Source organism: Prinia subflava, chromosome 1, assembly GCF_021018805.1.
Source record: "Prinia subflava isolate CZ2003 ecotype Zambia chromosome 1, Cam_Psub_1.2, whole genome shotgun sequence".
Lineage (NCBI taxonomy): Eukaryota > Metazoa > Chordata > Aves > Passeriformes > Cisticolidae > Prinia > Prinia subflava.
In genome coordinates, this window is record NC_086247.1 from 20,861,793 (window position 1) to 20,883,974 (window position 22,182).

Here is a 22,182-nt window from a genome sequence, read left to right on the forward strand (position 1 = left end):
TGTAGCCCCCCTCTCTGCCCCCTCTCATTCCTGCCATTCAATGGTTTGGTTCCCTCAGGCGGTCAAAACAAGATAGACTCTGCCTGCTTTGGTCTTGCCGACTCCTCTGACTGGAATCCGTGCAGATGGCTGCATGTGTAAACTGCACGTGGGAGGGGAGAAGCGCTTGATGTCTAGACACTGCCACTGACTTCAGCTGCAGGCTCCTCGGCAGCACGTACGTGTTCTCCCTCTGCTAAATCTCCCGAGCATGTGGATGGGGCAGCTGGGGCTGAAAGGGGCTTGTAAATACTTTAGATGGAATGAACAGCAAACAGGTCTCTCAGGACAGCACACCAGAGCTTGCTTCTCCCTCACTGCTGACACGGACAAGACCGAAACTCTACGGGTGTAGGAATCCTGCACACTCCTTTGCAGTCACCACAGTGATGACATCTGCACTCTCAGGCTGCAATTCCACATCAATTAGCTAACACAACTGCTGCTGGATCAAAGACTGGATCACCTTTGAAAAAATAAAGGGAATAGACACACTGCCACACCTGAGGAGGTGCAATCCTTGACTTCTCAGCTGTAGAAGGTGGTACACCACTAAATACACATGCAAGGGGCAGCTCTCCTGTGGAAATACTGAGAACCATTCCTTCTGCATGGTCCCTATCCAGCTCCATAGACCCCACAGTCCTAGCAGGAATGAGCCATTGCTAAAAACTGTGGTACAAGCCATGAAGCCATTGCCAGTATATTCCACCATATTCCCGTGCAAGGCACCAGAGCTTTCAACATCTGAAACCTTCCCTGAAACTTCTGGAGATCTTCTTACACTCACCAATGTCAAGGACTCTCTGTTTAGCTGTGTGCTGCCGGGAATGCCAGTACTTCCAATATTTCAGCTGTTCATCTCTGTTTTTATCCTCACTGAAAACAACCATGACCACACTCTATGAAAAACAACACCAAAGTCACGTCAGTTAAAATAATTAATAGTCAGGAATACAAAAAATTAAAATCTCCATATGCTTCTAATTCCGATCTAGCCACCACCCTCTCCCAGTACTTTGGTTGTAGAAGATTGGGTTTTAATCAGTCCAATGCACTTTAAAAACTCAGGACAGAAAAAATGTAGTCGTAAAATAATGCAAGGCCCAAGATTATGTCCTTGATAGTCCAAATCAAACTTAACCATACTCTTAGTTTTTAAAAGTCAGTGGCTAAAGGCAAGACATTTTCAATTTGGTATCCACAGTCCAAATACCCTTTTGGGAGCAGGAATCTTGCATCTATGAGTTGAATGACAAATTCAGGGTAACTATTTACTGAATTTTGCTGAGGTTTTCAATTCATGTTCTGAATTCACTTTGTTAAATTGCGATTCAAAGGGAACAGATTGAATTTTTACCCAAAATTTTACACAAGCAATATAGGCTTTTTGAAAAAGCCTGCTGTAGGCAAGCAGAACAACATAAAACAATGAAGGAATGATCATACCAATTAAAATTAAATGGAAAGAAATTACACAGAACAAAAACATCACTTTTAAATATCCTGTTTTACTTTTACCCTGAAACAATTAGCACAGAAAAATCACTACCAAGCTGCTTTATAAGCTGAGGAGGTGGAGCACAATTGATTCATCATTTGTGTCCCCCCACACAGCCACCACCATAACCCTTCATGTACTCTGTGACCTTCTGCATTCCACCTATAAAAGATGAACACCATCACCACATCTTCCATGTCTATCTAGCCTCTCCATGGGCACAAGGCAATCCACACCGTGGCGCAGTCCTGGCTGGACATCAGGTGTGTGTGGCTGGCCAGCTGATGCACTAACCAGAACTGGCCAGGCAGACTAGCTTTTCCACCAAGGACAGAACTAATGTTTTTATGAACCATTTACAGGGAACTTGTAGAGGTTTAATACCTTCAAAACCTCTTGTCCTTCTGTTAGCTTTGGATGCAATTGGCAGTAAATTCAACAGCCACTTGAATAGGGCCCTGGCAAATAGAACATGATTGTGAAAGTTGCACATGGTTTCATAATCTTCTGTCAACTACATCCTTCAGAAGGATGTAGTCTCACCTCTCCTTTATAATTTCCACCCTTCTGCTGCCACAGCATCAAAACTCATGTGGCAGTGCACTGAACCAGGCATACGAGAACTGGTTTTCAGTCAGATCAGTGACCTCCTGACTCCTGTTTGAGCTCTATAAGTGCTAGAGCTGGAACCACAAAATGGGAAGGATTGGGTGGTAGGGAAAGAGATTGTGCAGCAGCAGATGTCTTACATCATATTCAGCCAACAGCTTCATGTCCTAAGGAAAACAGGATAAAAATTAACTGCCAACTGAGGTTTCCAAATCATTGCCTCTGTTTAGGAAGAGTCTCTCTAAACTTCATGTATGATAGAAAAATAGGTTTTTGTCTGCTTCACTGCTCATGTTGACTTTTATTGGTTCTTTGACTAAAGTCACAACATTTTGAGTGCTTCATGTATTTGGATGGAAACATTTTTGCAGTCTCATACATATGCAGCACTGCCAGCTTCAGGGTAAAATTTACAGGGTTCATTGCTCATTCCAAGGTTACTGCATTAGGATTTGTTAACTCAAAAAGATTACCAAGGAAATCTGGAGGCCCATTCACCACGTAGATGTTGCTGAATACACAAACTACAGTTCTACGCATAGAATCTAAGATGCAAATCATTCCTTTTGTTACACTTCTGGGTGAATGTCAAGTGAAAGCTCACACACACTTACACAACGAAAATTATTTAAAATTTATGCCACAAAGGATTGATTCAACTCTTCACGTTTTCTCTGCACTGGACACACTGGAAAGCAGCTGATGAAGAGCAACAATGAGTGAACATAAACTACACAGTAGATATAGCAGATCCTGGACTTCTCTGCATGGCAATAAATTGACCAGTGTTAAATGTTGTATCTGTGTAATCACTATTCTGCCAAGCCATAAACTGAGGCTATCATTAACTCATAAGATCACATTCTGAAAAAACTGGACAGCAAAACATTTGAAGGTTCACCCACCTTTATACTGAGCATGAGAACAAGATAGTCCTTCTCCCAAGGAAAAAAAATTTAAAAGCCAATCAACCACAACCATATCTATCTGCAGAGCTCCATTCCCACCTAAGAAAGAAATGGGACCATACCCTGACTTTGCTGATGGGATGCCGGAAGCATTTGTTGTCACCCGTCTCGCTCAAGGTGATGGCGTAGAACTGTCCTTTGTTCAAGTAGGTCATGGGTCCTTCCCCTTGCTTTTGACGCAGCGACTTGGTAGCTTCTAGTGTATACTGAAAAGTGCTGCTGAAAAGACAAGGACAGAAACACACACAAAGTCCATATCACTCTCCTTTTCTCTTTTATTATGTACTTATTGTGTTGTATAAGGCCTAAGAAGCTAATAACAAAATTCCAGGAAAATGTCACCATTTTAAACGGTAATTTAAAATTGCAATTTTCTTTTTTCAACTTCATCAGATCCTGCAATCAAGCGTAAAACTATCTGGACTGAAGGTTTCTTGGATCAAAGGCAAGATCTGTACTTTCTCTGAAAGGAACTATTATGAATTATAAGACTGTGTACCTCACAATGACAGTGTCAATTACCAAGAAGGGATTCTGTATGATTCGCAGGAAATTATCAACTCCACAGACTTTTAAACTTAGCAGTGTTGCAGAAAGATAAATTAATTAATTAATTTTTTTAAACCCAACTAGAATAAAACATGTTGCAAAAGATGGACACCGAATGAGAAGTCTAACTGCTACTTTCAGCACAGTTCAAAGAAGAAATACAGAGAACAGACAGTATGGTCATTTGTTTAAAGACAACAAGCAAATCAAGGTTTTTATAAGCTTTCTTTTCAGAATTAATCAGAGTGAACGAAGTGCCTACATTTAGCTTTATCTTCAATCAAGTAACCTCCCTTCAGAAAAATATCAGGGAAAAACAGTTAGCTGTTAGCTCTTGTGTTGAAATTTTAGATCTTAAAAAGATGGTTCTTCACAGAAGAACTTTCCAACTTCAAAGCATTTCTCAAACTATGAAAAGTTAAGTCTCCATTAACTAGTGAACTGTTGTTAGCTGGAAACAATTCTCACTGAGCCTCTTCGGCCACCACCTCCATCCAATAATGGGCTTGAAAAATGATCCAATAAAAATGATAATGTTGATCTTGAAAAAAAAAAAAAAAAAAAAAAAAAAAAAAAAAAAAAAAAAAAAAAAACAAACCAACAACAACAACAACCAAACCAAACTGCACAGGAACCTTAATGCAAAGAGTTCCCATGAACTGGAGATACAGTGGAAGGATTTTCTCAAAGGTTCTAATTCAGCAAAGTATTTAAGCAGTGTCGGAGCAGAACCAAAAGGAGGAATATGTTGTTCCAAGACAACAGTGTATCCTTAACTTTCTTATTCAAGCAAATACTCTGGATCATCATAGTACTGCCATAGTAATACATAAATAAAGGGAAAACAAAATATATTTTAACTATCCAATGGAAAAATCCCACAAAAAACATATAACGAATAATTATATTTAAATCCCCACTTGAAGAGAAGGTAGAAAAAACCCAACAAATCCAGTCTTTCCATCCAAAAGGAGTTTCAGACATCTTAGTGTCACTTACTTAGTTTAGTAGCAATCATTAAAACAAATTAAGACATCTTTTAAGTGCTTCTTAACTTATAAATTGAAATCCTGTCATTTTTCTAGTTGCTTAAAAGTTGTAAATCAAAACAAGACTAAGATAATACACAAACACTCATCTATACCAACCCAGCCATGGCAGCACTGGTGCTCCACACAGTGCAGCTGCTGCCACCATGAAGGCTCTTGCATGCAGTGGGAAGGCAGCTCAAAGGCACTGCTGCCCCTCTGCTGTGGCGTGTGCTGGCATTGCCCCAGTCCTGTGTGCAAGGGGAACAGATGCATTGCCAAATGTGGCAAGTGTGGACCTGTCCGAGTGGACTGGAAGAGCTGCACCAACAGTGCTGCAGAACCAGCACCCGTCCTGCTGCACCTCTTGTCCCACAGATGGACCCCCCATTAGAGATAGGGGCACAGCCTTGATTTAGCATCACATGAAGGGGCTGCAGGTTGCATGCTCAAAACCACTTCATGACACACATCAAAGCACACTGAGTGCCCGGGGAGATGTGCCTCAAAACCACACACCAGACAGAAGAACTAACAAGGATGTGTGCTGAGAAGGGCTTAGAATGATCAAAGTCAGACACACACAATGCTTTAACAGAACTGCCTACAGTCTGCCATGGGCTGGTCTTCTGTTTCCTGGCACTCTATGTTTCAGTCAAAAAATGTAAATCCCAGACACATTGCACTTGGGCAATTTTGGAGCCCCTGTGTAGTACCACTTGAGAGTTTTCTTCTTGTTTCCAGTTGGCAAGCAAAGCATGCCCTATAGCAGGAGGATTACTCTCAGTCTTAAAACTTATTACAGTCCCTCAATTATTATAATACTATTCTGAATCTCACCATGAGTCTCAACTAAACCCCTGTGTAGTCATTAAGAGATCTTCTAGCAGGCTTCCAATTACTTTCATATTCACCACTTCTTTTTTCAATCTGGAATTCTCATTTCTGAGCCTTCCATTTCCAGGTAAACTAAAAACAATCTCTTCTGGGAGTTTTCTTACTGTGCATTCAGAAGTTTCACTCTTAATGTGACCTGGGCCATAGAATGAAAGATTTAAATGTGTGAGGATTGTTAACGATACAAATGCTTCAGGATTCAATTTTACAAATGCTCAGTGTAGTAAGTGAGCAGCCTTTGCTAAATATCAGTTTTGTATCTTCTGCCTGTATAATGACTCATTGCAGTTAATAATTGTTTTAACATTCTTTAGAAAAAATATCCAACTGTAAGGAACCTTCATCACGGTCGCAGTCATATGCCTAGTCCACAAAAACTACATAGGCATGTTCCTGATTCTAAAGTGAGAGTAATCTCTCAGATATAAACAGAACCATTCACAAGTATGAAATAAAGCATCAGTTTAAAAACGTTAGTGATTACAGTCTATACTAGACAATGGGACTCTACAGTGTTTGCCCATGCTACATACACATTCTTCTGTGCTTAGGCAGAACAGTATTCTTTTCAAATTTTAATTTTTGAAGCTTTTCAACTGTCCTGGGCATTTGACTTGTGCATTCTGCCATCCTGAAAAGATTTTTCATGACCTGGCTGTCAAACCTATACTCTTTTACCTGAGGAACCTCTCAACAATTTTCATCTCGCTTATCTTGGGCAGGGGGTGCTTCAGAGGAATTATGAGTTTAAACCAATGCAACAGGTGAAGATATAAACTGGCCAGATCCAAGAGCTAATATGAGCAAGAGAATAAGGGGACACTGATGCTTGGCAGCTTCAAGGGAGCCCTGCAGGTGCCCCAGGGTGAAGAAAGGAAGGGTGGGAAGCTACTCCTCAATACATTCCTGCCTGATGCCAGTCAACACACTGCAAAGCTTATGCCATACCTTGTTTGTTCATAAATATATTCTTCAGCCCCCACTGACACACTCCGATACTTCTGAAAAATAAGACCAATTAAATACTGTTTGATAAAATCAAAATGCAAATACCAACAAAAGTGTAACTATGTTTATTTAAAGACAACTCAGAAGAAACCATCAACCATTTACAACTCAAAATACCTAAAAACTGGAGTGGATATTATTATGCTAGTCAAATTTTATATGAAGATTAGAGGTTGACATTGTAAAAAAACCACACAATTTACTTACCTAACCCCAAAGAATTTGTTTATACTGTAAAGAACTAAAAAACTAAGCACAGCTAAAGAAGAAAATGAAAGAAATAAGAACACTATATTTATAATTGTTAAAACCATATGTGAAGAACACGGCAAGCAATCAACCAAAGTGTCCACTGCCACAGGGAGCTATAAAAACTCAGCACTTCTTCAGTATAACACAACTAAGTCACTCCATAAAAGTTTTGAAACCATTTCTAAATATGTCTTTATATTGTGTTTGAAAATTGAGTAAGTATTAGAGCAAATCCAAACCCAGTCATTCTTGTCAGTGCTTAGGAAATGCTTTGCAAGCACTTACATAAACTAGTAAAAACAACTGCCTTCCTACTTCTAAACACTAACTTTGCCAAAGTTTCTTTTGGTATGTTTTGACATTTTACCTTATGGCTTCCCCACACCTGCTCCATCCAGCTGTGCCTACACAACAGTGGCTGGAGGAGTAGTCAGAGCACAGCCAGGCAAAGCACACCCTGGGGTTTGGGCAGCTGAGAAAAACAAAGAGACAGGTTCAGTGCTGAGCCAGGCTGCAGCAGGATGGTAAAGCTCCTCCTGCTCCCATGCCACATGCATGGCAACACTTGGGGTTAGAAGGACACCACCAGTGGCACACCTCTCCCCTAACAACTATGGCTGGGGACCTAAAGTTAATTGTCCACTGGACAAAGGTGAAAATGGAGAGGAGTGAGGGCACTTAGGAAACCACTCCACCCGTTTTGCAAGTGGATTTGGACTGCTTCTTTCTCCACAGACTGCACAGAAATCCTAGATAACAAGTACTGCACCCCGTCATTAACCAATCATTTTAAAAACATGTATCAATATATTACCATTGTAACAAAATTACTATAACACAGAATTTGGGATGCAAAGCCAACATATAGATGTGAAGTTCCTTTTTACATCCAAATTTAACAAGTTTGCATGTTTGACAGCTCTCTGCACAGGGCAGATGAACTGCTTGGGAACGTCTCAGCAGCACGTCCCAGAACCAACCAACGTAATGTAATCACTCTGCTACAGGACCCCAGGGAAAGCCATGAGTATGGTACCAGAAGAATAATTTACCAGTAACAAGCAAAAATAGCCGAAATAATATTATTTGATAATGCAGAGCAGTGTATCTAATCCAAGGTTTGATCCTACTGATTTTACAATGGGAAGCTAGATTTCTTCATTATTTATTCATTTAGTTGACCTACACATGCTCTATATCTGAAAACGGATTTCACCTCCAGACATCCTGTATCTGTGTTGCTCATGGAGACAATGTACTTTTCTATAATACATGTACACAAACAGTACATTTCTCATATTCAAATTCTCATACTCAAATTTCTCATTTACAAACAGTAAATTTCTCATACACTCAGTCAGGGCAGCTCAGCCTTAATGTAGCTTGCCTTGTACTTTTGTTACATTTACAATTTTGTAGAGTTAGGAGGAGAAAAATCCTAGGGGAGTTTTACCATCTAATATCTCTAATTGTTTGCTGAGGTACAGAGTTTTAAATTGTCTTTACCTTTCCACAATTCCAGCTTGTCTGCATTATTCTGTAGCAGACAAAAGCAGCCAGAGGGTACTCACCATATTAAAGCTGACTATAAAATTACTTTGACTCAGCATAACTGTAAAAGAGTTAAAAGGAGCTCTCCTTGCCTTTTTTCTCCTCATTCCTGTATATATGCATGCAGTTGTTCCTTGCGTGTTGAATTCTCTGTTCCCCTCTATTAGTCTGCTACTTTTTCTTACTTGCTTGTCTTGCAGAATAGAGCTTAGTGCAACAAACAGCTTCTGAATAAATTACTTGCATTTATCCAGCAGCAGAGGCTGTTGCTACTCATTTGCATTTTCAAAAGAACATCTAGAATTTCCCTGTTACAAAGTGGCTATTTCTTACTGTTATCAATAGGTCTGAAGGCAGATCTTGTTAATGGTAAATAAATATTCTTTCAGAACAACAACTGTCTTCTACTTGACACAATATCCCCAAAGACAAAAAAAATCAATATTTATTCTCAGAATTTTCTATAACCATCTTTAAAATTGTCTTCTGAAATGCCTCATGATGCTCCCCTATAATCAGAGCACAGACTGGGGGAACACAGCAGGGAGCAGAAATTAATTTGTTGAAACAAGCATCACTGTTCTTCTAATGGCTCTTGTGGACAGTTCAAATCTCCTTATCTTGTTTACAAGCTCAAATATCCTTATCTTGTTTAGAGCATTTTATTAGGTTCTTAGATGTTAATTTGAGGTGAAAAACTTACTTCTGTTCCTCCATCTTTGAAGGTGTCACTGTAGGTACTGTCAGGAGTACTGCGCTGATCATCTTTAAGATAATTTGGGGGAGCAATGTTGGACACCTCATATGGTTCAAAGATAACACCTCGGTGCTCCTCATTTTCTCCTCTTGCATAGTGTGTTTGTGGGGTCATGAAAACTGGGGTGAACTCCTCTGCTTTAACCACAGTCACTGCAGACCCTGTGATGGGTGTTGAGCTCCCAGACACATTTGTGTTGTATTCCCTTTTGGATGACTCCAAAGGATCTTGGTTCAAGGAAAGGTTAACTGGCACTGTCTTCAGGACTTGCACACGGTTCTCTCCCCCACTTAAGTTATTCTGAGCTTCCGTGGTATTAAGACAATTTCTGTGAGACAAAACCAAAAAATGTTATGAACTGTCCTGACAGATCAAACCTCCTCCTTAAATAGCTTAATGGTCTCAGATGTCAGGGAAGAAGATTTTTCAGTTCTGGTAAGTCACTGCCATAAGAAGTAATACATTAACAAATACTACACAAAAGAAATTGTGAGGCAAGCAGAGAGGTCCAGAGCTCTTTAACAAATGGGGAAAGAGAATACATTTGATTTGACTTGTTACAATAAATTATGGGTATCCAGGGTTGCTCTTGCCTTAGCTTATAATTTGGATGCAAAATCAATCCAGCAGTGCAATGGGCTTTAGACACAAAATAAGAATAAAGAGTATGGCAGGGCATAGATTACTCACAGTAGATATTTTGCACATGAAATAGGCAGAATATCAACAGCAAAATTCATACTCAAAATTCATGCTCTTTCAGGCTGTTGACATGCCACTACTGTTTGCTTAACTCTGGTGCCAATGCTGTTTTAAAAGAGCAAGCCCAGGAATTCCATTGTAGCAGGGTAGATCAGTAACTATAGTGGCTGCAAAGTAACCTCAGCAGCATTCCCACATCTACCCACAGTTGCTGTTGAAAGCAATCTGATTGCTGATAGCAGTTACACTGACATAAAATTGTTAACTCACAGAACTTTTAGTAGGTATAACATTGCTTTGTTTTCAACCCAGGAGAAATGCTCTGACACTATAGTTCCTCTCTCTTGGCTTTCCACTGAAGGCTAGTTTTGTCAATCACACTCAATTTAGGAACTGAACATCAGGAATTTCTCTGGTGTCTGTAGAAGAAAAACTGTCCAAAAAAATACTTCATAGCCTATTTTGAAACAGTAAATTTATACTACTATCTATTGAAACAATCACCTTATGAACAGCTAGTGGCGACCATCTAAGGCTGTCACAAATTACCTACACTGAAATAAACTTTGGGTACCTCATCTCTGTAATAATTTTATATGGAGAAACCTTCCAGTATGTAAAAACTCCATTGTTTCTATAAAAATATACATCTTTCTTTTCTGCAGGTTTTAATAGTAGGAGGCAGCTCCCTTTGATTCAAGTCACTTTTAGCCTACACAGAAAAGCTGAAATCTGAGAGAAGTGAGAAAAACATTCTAAGCAAATAATTTTAAGAGTTACTTTACTTGCCAGGCAGATCCTAAGCTGTGTTAAATAAATGAGGTTACTGAGGCAAAACTACTCACTTTTTGCCCTACAACAAGAAAACAAAGAAAAACAGCCAATAGCCAAGCATCAAGATAATCTGATTTTACTAATCTCAGCAGCAGCAGCAGCAAAACAACATCACCAGAGAGTGAAACTCTCAGCTACTTTCCAAATTGCGGGTTTGAGAACACTATCCATTTTTAGTAATCAATTAAAAGAAAAAAGGAGTAAAATGTGCCTCCCAAAACAGCCTTCACTCTTTTAACTTTTGAAAGAAAACCATAAACCCCTCAGGCTCTCACAGTTCCTTCAGTTCACAACTGATCAACACATTTAGTAGCTGGGTGTATGATTTTGAATAATACTGTACCTTTTATCTTGGTCTTCTTGATTATCACTCACTTTGTTAACAGACAACAGCCTTTTATCTCTGGGAACCTGAGAACAACACCAGGCATGGGGTCAGGTAAATGCAACTGTCAGGCATTTGCAGCTTCAGACTGCTCTACTGCAACAACTAGAAAAATGTAACTTATATCAGTGTTGTCTAGGTCACAGATGCCAGGAGCTGTTCTTTTTGGGGACACTGATTATGAACAGAAAGAAAATTTCCAAAGAGAAAAAACATAGGAATTGTTTTCTTTTCTAGTTCTTGGGCACACCAGTCAAGAGCAAAGCACTCTTCTTTATGTCCTATCTTTTGAATATCAAGCTAGGCCAAGCTATCTCAAAATCAAAGCTCATATTATTCCAAAAACACACACACACTTTTCACTGAATAAAACAAGATGAGAAGGAAGATATGATGCTTTGATGAGCTCTGCACAGAGACCATTTTAGCTCAGACAAAAAAGGCTTTTCAATTAAACCATAAGCACTAGATAAGTCCTCCTCTTAGAGAGAAGCCTGGAGAGTGCAGGACTGATACCTAGAGAAAATTTGTGGATCTTTCCCTTTCCTGGTACGGGGTCAGGTCAGGGCATACTGGTATGTCATCAGAAACACTGACTTCTGTTGTGTTGATTGCATCAACAGCTATGACAGGTAAAAACCCAGCCAAATCTGGCCCATTGAGAGACTCAGAATTGACACTCAGTGACTTAAAAGATTTGTGTTTCCATATATCAGTGTCCTGACATCAGCACAGATATGAAATCACCAAGGGCAAAGTTGCTGCCATGACAGTATTTTTCTTTTCTTGCTGAGCCATTAATTTGGGAGCTAAAACTTCTTATCTATCTTTTGCACAAGAAGTCATATCCATTCCATCACAGCAATTAAGTCAGGATTAAAGAGCAAGAATAGGCCTAAGAATGGGCTAAAGCCATGCTTTTTACTTTTATATATTTTAAAGAAACATCAGAAAAATACTTGACTTCTGAGGAAAAACAATATTACAGTGCACTCCAGTAGCCAATGGTAACATCAACAATAACTGCAAGACAGCAGCACAGTCACAGAATTCTATCCAGAGCCATTCTTTCTTTTAGGGACATCCCCTTTCCCTGTTAAGCATCCTGCTGGTTAAAAAACCCCTTTCATTTATTTTTTGAACTGGGATAAAAGCCACAGTTTACATACATCAATTCCCCTTTTAAGATTATATATTTATCTCTGAATGAGGGTCTATGTTTAGGTAAATATCACTACAAGGATAAAGAAAAGTTTAAAAAAAACAAATCTTTAAACTGAAATAATTCCTATTGGCTGGAAAAAGCCATTCAAAAAATCCCATCCAGCATGTCAGAATGAATAAACCAGATTATAAATAAGGACAATTCACGAGTCTGGGGCGCTGGAAGTCCTCTACACTCCCACATTACAGCACAGAAGTTAAGTTTTTAGTTTGTGTTTGGGAGTATCAACAAAAGTTATAATTTCTTCCCTATTTAAGACAAATATAGTTATGATTGAATCCTGGAAATGGTTTTGAGAGGTTAATCCCACTTTATTCCATCTGAACCCCAAGTCTTTTGCAACTGCCTGGAACAAGGTGCAGACCTTTAGGACATGGTTTTGAGAAGGAAAAGGACTATTTTCTGGTTTTACTACAAAAATGCATCAGAATAATGAATTGCTACATAAAAAGGTATCACTAACACAGAAGCCAATATTCCAGATGCTCATACACATCCTGAATTTTATGAATCCATATAAATTTCACACACTCTGGCACTGTGGTAACTATGTCAAGCAGAGAAAGTGATCTTTTTTTCTTTCTCACTGCGTACAGTTTTCTCTACTGACAACAACACAAAAAAGCAAAGTACATCTCTTGAAATATAATCAGCAAAGCCATTAAAACAAAGTTTAACCATGAGTTTGGTATATAGCATCTTTCCTACAACTCCTTCTCCTGAACCCACAATTAATGTCACAGATTAAAAAGATGAGTCCACTAATTAAAAGCATTTATACTAATAAATACTAAAAGCAAAGGTTTTTAATTTCCCATTTCTGTTACTTCATAAATTACAAGGGGACCTGGCATTCCTGTGCTGGCTTTCACAGAAGATCACCTGTCCAAGGCAGCCACAGCTGACTTCAGGGCTATGGAGATTGTTCAGGTCACTGTAACTGTTTCATACTCTTGTGCTTGGGAGGCAACACTGATTCTGTTTGCAGAGTACCAAGGGGTCACCATGGGTTTCAGAATGACATTTTTGCATTACACAGAGATGCACTCTGTAGGACTCTCCTCTGATTTCAGCAAAAAATCTCAAACATAGCTTTACTTAAACACTATGAAATATATATTTTTTTAAAAAAAAAGTTATTAAAATCCTAGGTAAAGCCCTGGGTTTAGAACAAAACAAACTGAAACTGTGTCAGTGCTTTTCCTGTAAATTGACTTAGATCTTTGGCTGTGTGTCCAGCTCCATTTTTGTCCTGCAAATTTCCAGTGCAAGGGCTAGACCTCACTGTATGTTTGTATACAGCCTCCTGCAATCATTATACAAACAAAAATAACATGGGAAATTGTCAGATGAGAGATACCCCAGTTAAAGAGCAAACTAAAACATGTGTGGAATGAACCAGAAAAGCAGATAAATGTACAGATGGATAAGGCCTCCTCTTTTACACTTTTTAAAGAATATTTCAAGTATTATCCAATGTTCTTGCAAAGGAAGAGGAAGAACACTATGCTCAAAAAGAAAACATGGTAGAACATTTAATATGGGGATTCTGATATTGTTTTATTCTCTCCAAAATTACATACATCAAAACTGTTTCAGATAGGCTTCCTAGAACGGAATGGATGCATGATGGAAACATTAGTGAGAAAACAAGATGCAGTGACTTCTGTCTTTGAAAACTGGCTCTTTTGATGCCTCTTAGAGTGGTCCCTGCTAGTGCAGCAGGGAGGGATAATGACAGAATTACCTACTTTATAATAGTCATACAATAGGCCAAGAGCAGCAGCACTGTCCTCATCACCATTTATGCTCATCATAGCCTTGGTGGCTGCTGTTAGGGGATTCTCCAAATACGACTTCCAGGCTTCATCTTCACTGGTGTAGGCTCGTCTGGTGTTGAATGAAGTGTCATTTGGCACTAAGGCCACAAGTCGCTTGTTACTGCATAGACAGGAAGAATAAAATTGTGATCCAGAAGGGATTACTTTATTCACAAGGCATGGTAAAGAACATCAAACAGCTCAATTAAAGTTATATGATTACATCAAGCAAGCATCTGTGTATTACACTTAATGTGTAAAGTGACATAAATATTTACCAGTATTAGCTATCTTCAGTACTTAAAAAAAAATCTAATGTATGCAGATCTTATGATAATAATTCAAATGTATTTTTACTAATATACAGATAGAGCTACAAAAATATTTTAAAACTAGTTGGAAAAACAATGAAGCAACAATATAAGAACATTTTGCCCCAGTATTTTTGCTACTTGTAGACTTCATTACGTAAAAAACTCCAACGTTCAGCTGACATAAGAAGACATGAATGAAAAACAAGAAAAGGCATCTGATACTAATCTAGGGTTCACCTAAACAGAGTATAGTTCAGTATTTTTAAGTGGGTTAAAATTAAGCTTAAAACACCTTAAAATTAAGCTGTTCTCTGCTTTTAGAATGCAAGTTGTCAGTTACTTCAGAGAAGTTTTCTGCAACAGCACATGAGCAATAGGTCCAGTGGATGGAACAGAAGTAAACATATTCGGTCTCAATTCACACTTTATCACTCACTGCATCTAGTTATAAACCCATGGTAAAATACACAAGACCATTAGTGAGTGGCATTTGCAGCAAAGCAGTTTCCTCCAGCCTGAAAGTGGTACAAACTGACCAGTGCCCATGTATACTGCACGAGAAGCTGCTGTACCACAGCTATGGCTGAAATTTCCAGTATAATGGAAACATAAATGAAGATAGTAGCACTTGCTTTTGGAAGCTGTTCAATAAACTTATTGATAAAAGAACTGCATAAAAAAAAAATTGCAAGCCTATTACATAAGATAGTAGGCAACCAGATTAGGTATGGGAAATAGTGAAGTGAGGGGTGTGTTGCTTCATGGGTGTTACAAGAGCACTGTCAAAAATTGTGGCTCAAGTTACAAGTATGACAACAAAAATTTTACCAGATTACACATTATAAATTTAAAAGCTGCAGAGATGGCAGAATAACTAAATATACCAACTTAACTGGTAGTTATCCCTGGTGACCTTCATAAAACACTTCTTGCCATCTTCCACATAGAAGCCACTACAGTCAGCCTCCTTTTTCTGCTCTGCCCTACCTGCACCGGTGCCAGATCTAACCCAACCAACTGCTGCTGTTGCACGGAGAGTGCCATTTTAACTGTGCAAACAAGACTTTTATTTGTTTTCAAAAATAGGATTTGATAAAGGCACAACTGAACCCGCACAGTAAATGCTCTCAGATGCTGGGAGCATGCCTTGCCTGGCCCCCAAGCTGCAGTGACCGGCAGGAGGCTGGGACATGGCCACAACCCCGCTGTGGTGCAGGGACAACCTGCAAAGTGCGTGCGCCAGTGTTTAAGGAAGAGGAGGGGGATGGTGAAGATCATAATCTCTATAGTACAGAGCACTGTTTACAAGTTTCTTTATTTAATGAAAAACAAAATAATCCACCTGGTACACGGAGCACAATTTTATGAACTCTGTGGGGGTAGAGAGCATTTCATAGCTTCATATCAGAAAATACAGCCAACTACAGTACCGGTTCTATTTTCCTTTCATATAAAGTAACTGGATATTTGGAAACTTCTGAAACTTTTTTTAGGGCCCTTCTGCTTGGCCTTTTGCAGAAGATTTCTGTCCCCTTGTTTTCACATATACATTTGTGCTGTTACAGGTTTGCTTCAGCAAGTGAAGCTGAGCATAAATTAGGAGCCTAAGGAAACACAGAGAGAACTGCTAGGTCTGCTTGCCTTTTCAATACCTTATTGTTAGCAACTCAGATTTGCAACAGCCCTGCTGTTTGTGCCAGAGGTGGCTGAGGGCCTGTTTCCACTCTGGAGTAGTCAATTCTCCCTGGCTCAGAGGCAATTATTCCAAGCAAGGATTCTCCTTTCCTCAACAAAGCTCCCCTTCAGCTAAATCCAGGCTGTTTCACCGCATGGGCGGCTGCCCGTTGCCATGCACAAAATCCCGCTCACCCTTCTTCCTGCGGCAATCTTCCCTTACAATCAAGAACTGCCTTTTGTTACTGGGAGCATTCACAGCCGTGCGACAGTCATAACTGATTTATGAGCACTGCAATCAGACAGCAGGATCCCTTTAAAAACACACCTTCTGTGACTTGGGCCGCGCTTGTCTGTAAAAATGCAGGAGGGGAGGACTCTGTTGCTCTAACTTATCCAAGATGATCTTAAAGCAATGACCAGAGTGCACTCTCTCAGAGGTGCATATCAGATTGTGTTGGGGAAAAGCCAAAGCAAAGGGGATAAACGCTCTAGAAACAGCAATTCAGTAAGTAAACAGGATGGTTGGAAAGGCACAGGTGCACAGACCTAGAGCCTTCCCAACATCTCTCCAGAGCACTTTTTTTTCTAAAACTCGGGTTTTCACATTTGAAAACAAAGTATCTGTCTCCTCTGCCTTGAGAGATGGTCTGCAGCACAATCAACTGACACACTCATTGTGTTTACTCTGCAAACAGACTGAAACAATAGCACTAAGAAAAATAAAAAACTTCCTCATCACCCCTATCCCTGTAATCAGCTCTGTGGGAGGTTAATGGTCAGAGCTAATTATCATGATTTAACATAGTCAATCATTTCAAAGATTATAGCCAAAGCAGTCAGCCAAAACAATTGGGCTCACTTAAAGAAAACCTCTCTATTAAATAAGGCCATTTGGATGAGAGGGAGAGTTTCTCTGAAGAAACTAGACTTGTGCATGCACACACATTCCCTTTCCTTTTTGCTCAACTACTGAACCTCCCTCAGCAAATGTGACAGAGGGGCAGCAAAGTAGGCCATAACAAGAGGAGAGAAATGCATTGTATTTTAACATATGCCAGAAAACACAACATCCTGAGTGAGGCTCTACACAGATAAGCTCCCCTGGTCTTGGCAGTCATACTTCATGCCAGGGCAGCTCCAGCTGTTCCAGCTGTGCAACTGATGACAGCTGGCAGCTGCTTGGGAGGACAGTGACTCTAGTGGGACCTGGACCAAGTAGAAGATAAAGAGTGACACCCACGAGTAAAAGCAGTCCCACTGCAGAGCTGCTCTGACCATCCCAGTTGAAAGAAAACCCTGATTTGGAGCCTGCAATTAGCAGAACCACAGATCTGTGAATCTTATCAAAAGCTGCAAATCCATCAGTGACCATATCCACCAAGAACCACACACTTAAGGAAGAAAGACAGGCCAAGATTGCAGGACTCCCATTCAACCTGACCAGCAACACGAGCAAATACCCACTGCAGACTCAGTCACATCTAAAAATCTGCTAAAGAGCAGAGAACAAGAGCAGCCCCTGCTGAGCCCATTCCTCACCCTGGCCAGCCCACAGCCCCTCTATCTGGGAGTCAGGATGTGTGCCAGAACACAGCTGTGAGCTGTGAGGGACGCGTTTGTACAAGCTGAAAGCACACCCTCATTTTATCATGGAGAAAGACCTGAAGAATTCAGGATACTTTGTGTCTAAAAAGTAAATGTTTCCTCTCAAGCTACCACTTGAGCTCCTCGTGAACGCAAAATGTTTCCATTGTTTTATGTCAAACACTAATAAATGTGCGAGAATGAAAGGTATTTTCTGGGCAATGGTCTAGACTAGGAGCTAGATTGCTCTGACGGAGCATTTATGTCAAGACTAAACTTCAGATGGCCTCTATTTTGCAAAATCTTTTTTTTTTTCTTCTCACTGCTTAGTAGAGATTTTCCTGTTCATACCATTCAAAGTGATTTGTGTGTTTTCATAAGACATATATAAATTCTCCAGATTAACAGCAGTTACAGTGATTTTTTTATTAGTTTTTTTTAAAAAAACATTTTTTACAATTAAAATTATGGAATTCTATTAAACCTATAGAAATGTAGTGTATAAATTTAAAGATATCCAAAACTTTTTAAAATTTCATTTACTGCAGTATAACAAGGTAAATTGGAGAGATACATTGTACTTAACATCAATAAATCAGCTAAATGGAAAGGGCCAGCCTTTCAAGCTCTTCCTCGGATTAAAGACAATGAACATACAACAGCCAGCCCTTGGGGCTATAAAATCCTACTACAGGCAAACTCTCACCCAGCTTGATGCATTTTGCGAATTAGCTTGCAATGAATCAGAATTGCCCTTACAATGAATCAGAATTGCCCATTAACACACTCCTGAACAGTGGTAAAAGGTTTGGTGATCAGAGCTTCCTTTTTATTCAGAAACAAGGTGTCTTGCCGGCCAGTCTCTCAAAATCAATTTTGATGCTCAAGAGCTTTCTCTCGACTTTGCAAAGCTCAAGCAGCCCTCAGCTTCTCAGCTCTATCTGCCACTGAACTTAAAGCAGACTGATGCAGCCATGCTGCATCAAGCACATCTGCATCCTGCTCCATCATACGCTCAGCATTACATCCTGATCCAGTTGGCACTAGTGGGAAACAAAGCCTCTTCCTACCTGCCCCACATCTTTTGCCTTGCCCAGGAAATTCAACCCTGAAATCTAAAGCAGATTGTTTAAGCTGCCAAAGGTGGGCATCCAGCCCAGGCATTTCCAGTTTTTAACTGTGGGGTGGTATTTTTTCATATTGTATTTGTTGTTAAAAAAAAAAGGTATAATCAAGCTGCTCCGTGAATATACCTGCAGACTTCTTTAGCCCCTGACAATGCAGGAGCACTCTCCCCTCCCTGCAGAAGCTAGCTGCCAGATGGGAACACACAAGTGATGCATGTGAGGCAGGAGAATGGGAGGGATTCCAGTTCCCAGGTTCCAGCCCAGGCCTGAGCCTGCCCGTTCTTACACAGGTGAGATAAGAGCACCAGGCACTTCTGCACACATCATCTGCAAACTGCCCCTTCAAGAGAAGGGACACAAGGCTTTGGTCCATACAGCTGTTATAAAGCATCCAGAAAATTTAGCACTGGTCAAATAACTGGAAAAGACAAGACAGACTCACGTCACCATCATTTACCACGTCATCCTCATTTATCACCCTTATTTATCACGTCACCATCATTTATCACGTCATCCTCATTTATCACCCTTATTTATCGTAAGCTCCTTGTTAGTTGCATGATAAGAAGGTGACCAGGGCAACTGTCTCCAATCTGCAAATGCTGGGAGAAACACAAATTCTACAACAAGATTCTAGCCAAAGGGATGACTTCTGTTGCACACAGACCTGCATCACACACCATGGTGCATTCTGGTCTTTCCTCCAGTGCAGTCAAAAAAAGGTGAACTTGTAGAACACTCACATTTCATTTAATGTGACAAAATGTACAGGAGCATGCTGTAGACAGACACATCCAAGAACCACAAAACAGAGCAGAAGTTCCCACTTCAGTTTTGACACAACTAATGAGGGCAGTGTATGACCACTCACAAACATTTCAGTAGCTCTCAAACCCTCTGTAAGTTTATTTTACATTTAAAGCTGAACTAAGATTTGTGTAAAACAACTATAAAACAGATCTAGAACAGATGTTCACACAATTTGCCTTAAAACTAATGCATATACATGTGAATTCATAGGCACAAAGTTAAGTACTATTACCATTTAAAATGCAGGACAGATCCCATAGAAGCTGCATAAGTTAAACTTCAGATTCCAGATCATAACTTTCTGCCTGTACTCACGTTTTTCACACTCATTACACAGAGAATTAAGTATAAATCAAAGGTAGTCTGAGTGCCTGAAACCTTTTTTTTTTTTTTTCAAAGATTCTAATGTTAGTTTTGGCCCAAGTTTACTACCTTCAGAATACTACTTTGCCTACTTGACATCAAGTTAAAAAGAAAAAACAAACAAATAAACAAAATACCACAAAAAAAACCAAAAAAAACCAAAAAAAACCAAAACAAAAAACCAAAAAAAACCCACAAAAAAACCCAAAAAAAACCAACAAAAAAAAAAACCCAAAAAAAACCAAAAAAAACCACACACACACACAAAAAAAAAAAAAAAAAAAAAAAAAAAAAAAAAAAAAAAAACCACCACAAAAAACTCCACAACTTGTGTGGCACATTGAAAGTTTTGATTTATTTAGTTAAAAAAAAAAGTCAGGATTTATTGCCAAAGATATAATTAAATAGTCTGCAATACTGTTGTTTCAATTAGATAATAGGGTTCCGTTAAAACTACAAAAGAGCACCAACATTTAAGGAGCAGGAAAGTTATTGCCCGTGTGTTTCAGCATTTTGTCTTTCATAGCCGACCATCACACCATTCCCAGAAGCACACCAGGTCTCCAAAATGTACTTAACCCAATCCAGTGACAAGATAAACACACAAATTAATTGAGAGTGAAGGAAAAAAGAAAAGTCAAAGCATTTAGACCACCAGGAAACAAAAGGTAAGATGCCCTCTGGCCCAGAAGTCCATACGAAGGTAAAAACTCCCTTTAAAGAGGCTGAGTCATTTTGTCTTCTAATGAATGAAAGTTTGGGACTCTTGCACTTTTGGGACAATTATACTTATTGAGCAGAAGACAAATCTGAACAAGACTACACTTGAGAAATTATTAAAATGCATTATTTTACTGTTGTTAAACACTCTGAGAGGAAGTAAAATAATATATTAAGAATAGCAACAATGAACAGCAAAACAGACTAGTTTCACAATTAGATGCCTAGTAGAAGTTTTTATTTCTTTTCACTCTGAACCAAAATAACTTGAGCATGCAGTAGTGATCAAGAGATTAAAATAAATAGGTGATTCATTAACATTGACAGAAAATTATTATTAACTATGTCAAAGCGGAAGTATGAAAAATAAATCTGACACAAGGATTCAATACATACAATAAATGCCTACTGAGGACTAGTTCAAGCAGGCAATTACATATTCTGGGACAAACTTTTTATACCTATGATTTCAAAGGCCTTTTTTTTGTTTCACTTGTAATAAAATATTACTTCTACCAGACAATCTTTTGTTACTCTTTTGTGCACTAAGCCTTGCTTTTATTTATTTAATCAAGACAAAGAATGTCAGAAAAAGGACAAGTTTCAGTACATTTGTAAAAAAATCACTGACATCTCAAAAAATCAGGAAAACCTGAAGCTCACAGCATTTCTGCAGGAGCTGCCAGAGTTGATCAGAATTAGCAATTATTGAGCAGCTTCATGGCAGGCCATGCTGTTTTCCTAAAAAGAGTACTTCAAGTGCGCATAGCACCCAAGGTTGTTTTAGCTGACTTGAAGCAGCTAGAAGCAGGCTGTAAAATTAAAAACAGGTCATGACAAGGCTGCCCAGACCTCCTGCAATTTAACCTGACCCTTGGCCCCATGGTCCTTGTTCATTCACTGCTTCCACAGAGTTAATGGAAATGGAATAGTTACTGAGCTGATAGCACTGACTGCTGTTTTTTTCAGAATATTAAATCTTTTACACAGCCAGAAGCAAAACATGAATTTAACAAGCAAACCTGGGAGTCAAGATTTCCCATAAATATTTTTAAAAGCATACAAACCCAAAAATATACTTGATAGAACAGCTTAAACACATTATTATGGAATATACCACTGCCTCCCCAAATCAGGCAAATTAACAAATCTATACATATAAATAGATAAATATATATAAAAGAAATCTATAAATTTAATCTTTGATGTTTGAGACATACCCTCAAGTTATAGATATATTGCAATATTTGACTTCACAGTTCAGATATACTTAATATGGTTTCCTTAGTTAAATATTTTGTAAGCAACCACTGTCTTTTTTATGATGTCAGCACTGTAGAAGAACAGAACAGTATCCCTGTATACTAAGATGTCTGAAAAATTACTTCCTTTAACTAGCTAGTACTGTCCCAATCACTGATCAAAAAGCTAATGAAGATTCACCCCAGGATTAATTCCTAGA

At 39.1% G+C, this 22,182-nt stretch overlaps 1 protein-coding gene across 5 annotated transcripts in view; it reads right to left on the reverse strand.

Moving 5' to 3' along the window:
- GRHL2 (grainyhead like transcription factor 2) overlaps window positions 1–22,182 on the reverse strand; it is a 67,448-nt gene that overhangs the window by 40,140 nt on the left and 5,126 nt on the right. For 4 of the 5 annotated variants that reach the window (XM_063389991.1, XM_063390001.1, XM_063389971.1 and 1 more), the window contains exons 2-7: window positions 14,057–14,246; window positions 11,039–11,106; window positions 9,106–9,487; window positions 6,540–6,592; window positions 3,180–3,336; window positions 830–941 (exon numbers count right to left, since the gene is read on the reverse strand). In XM_063389991.1, coding sequence (XP_063246061.1) covers window positions 830–941; window positions 3,180–3,336; window positions 6,540–6,592; window positions 9,106–9,487; window positions 11,039–11,106; window positions 14,057–14,246 — 962 coding nt within the window. The remainder of the gene's footprint in view (window positions 1–829; window positions 942–3,179; window positions 3,337–6,539; window positions 6,593–9,105; window positions 9,488–11,038; window positions 11,107–14,056; window positions 14,247–22,182) is intronic. The other variant, XM_063389980.1, reaches the window with a different exon arrangement.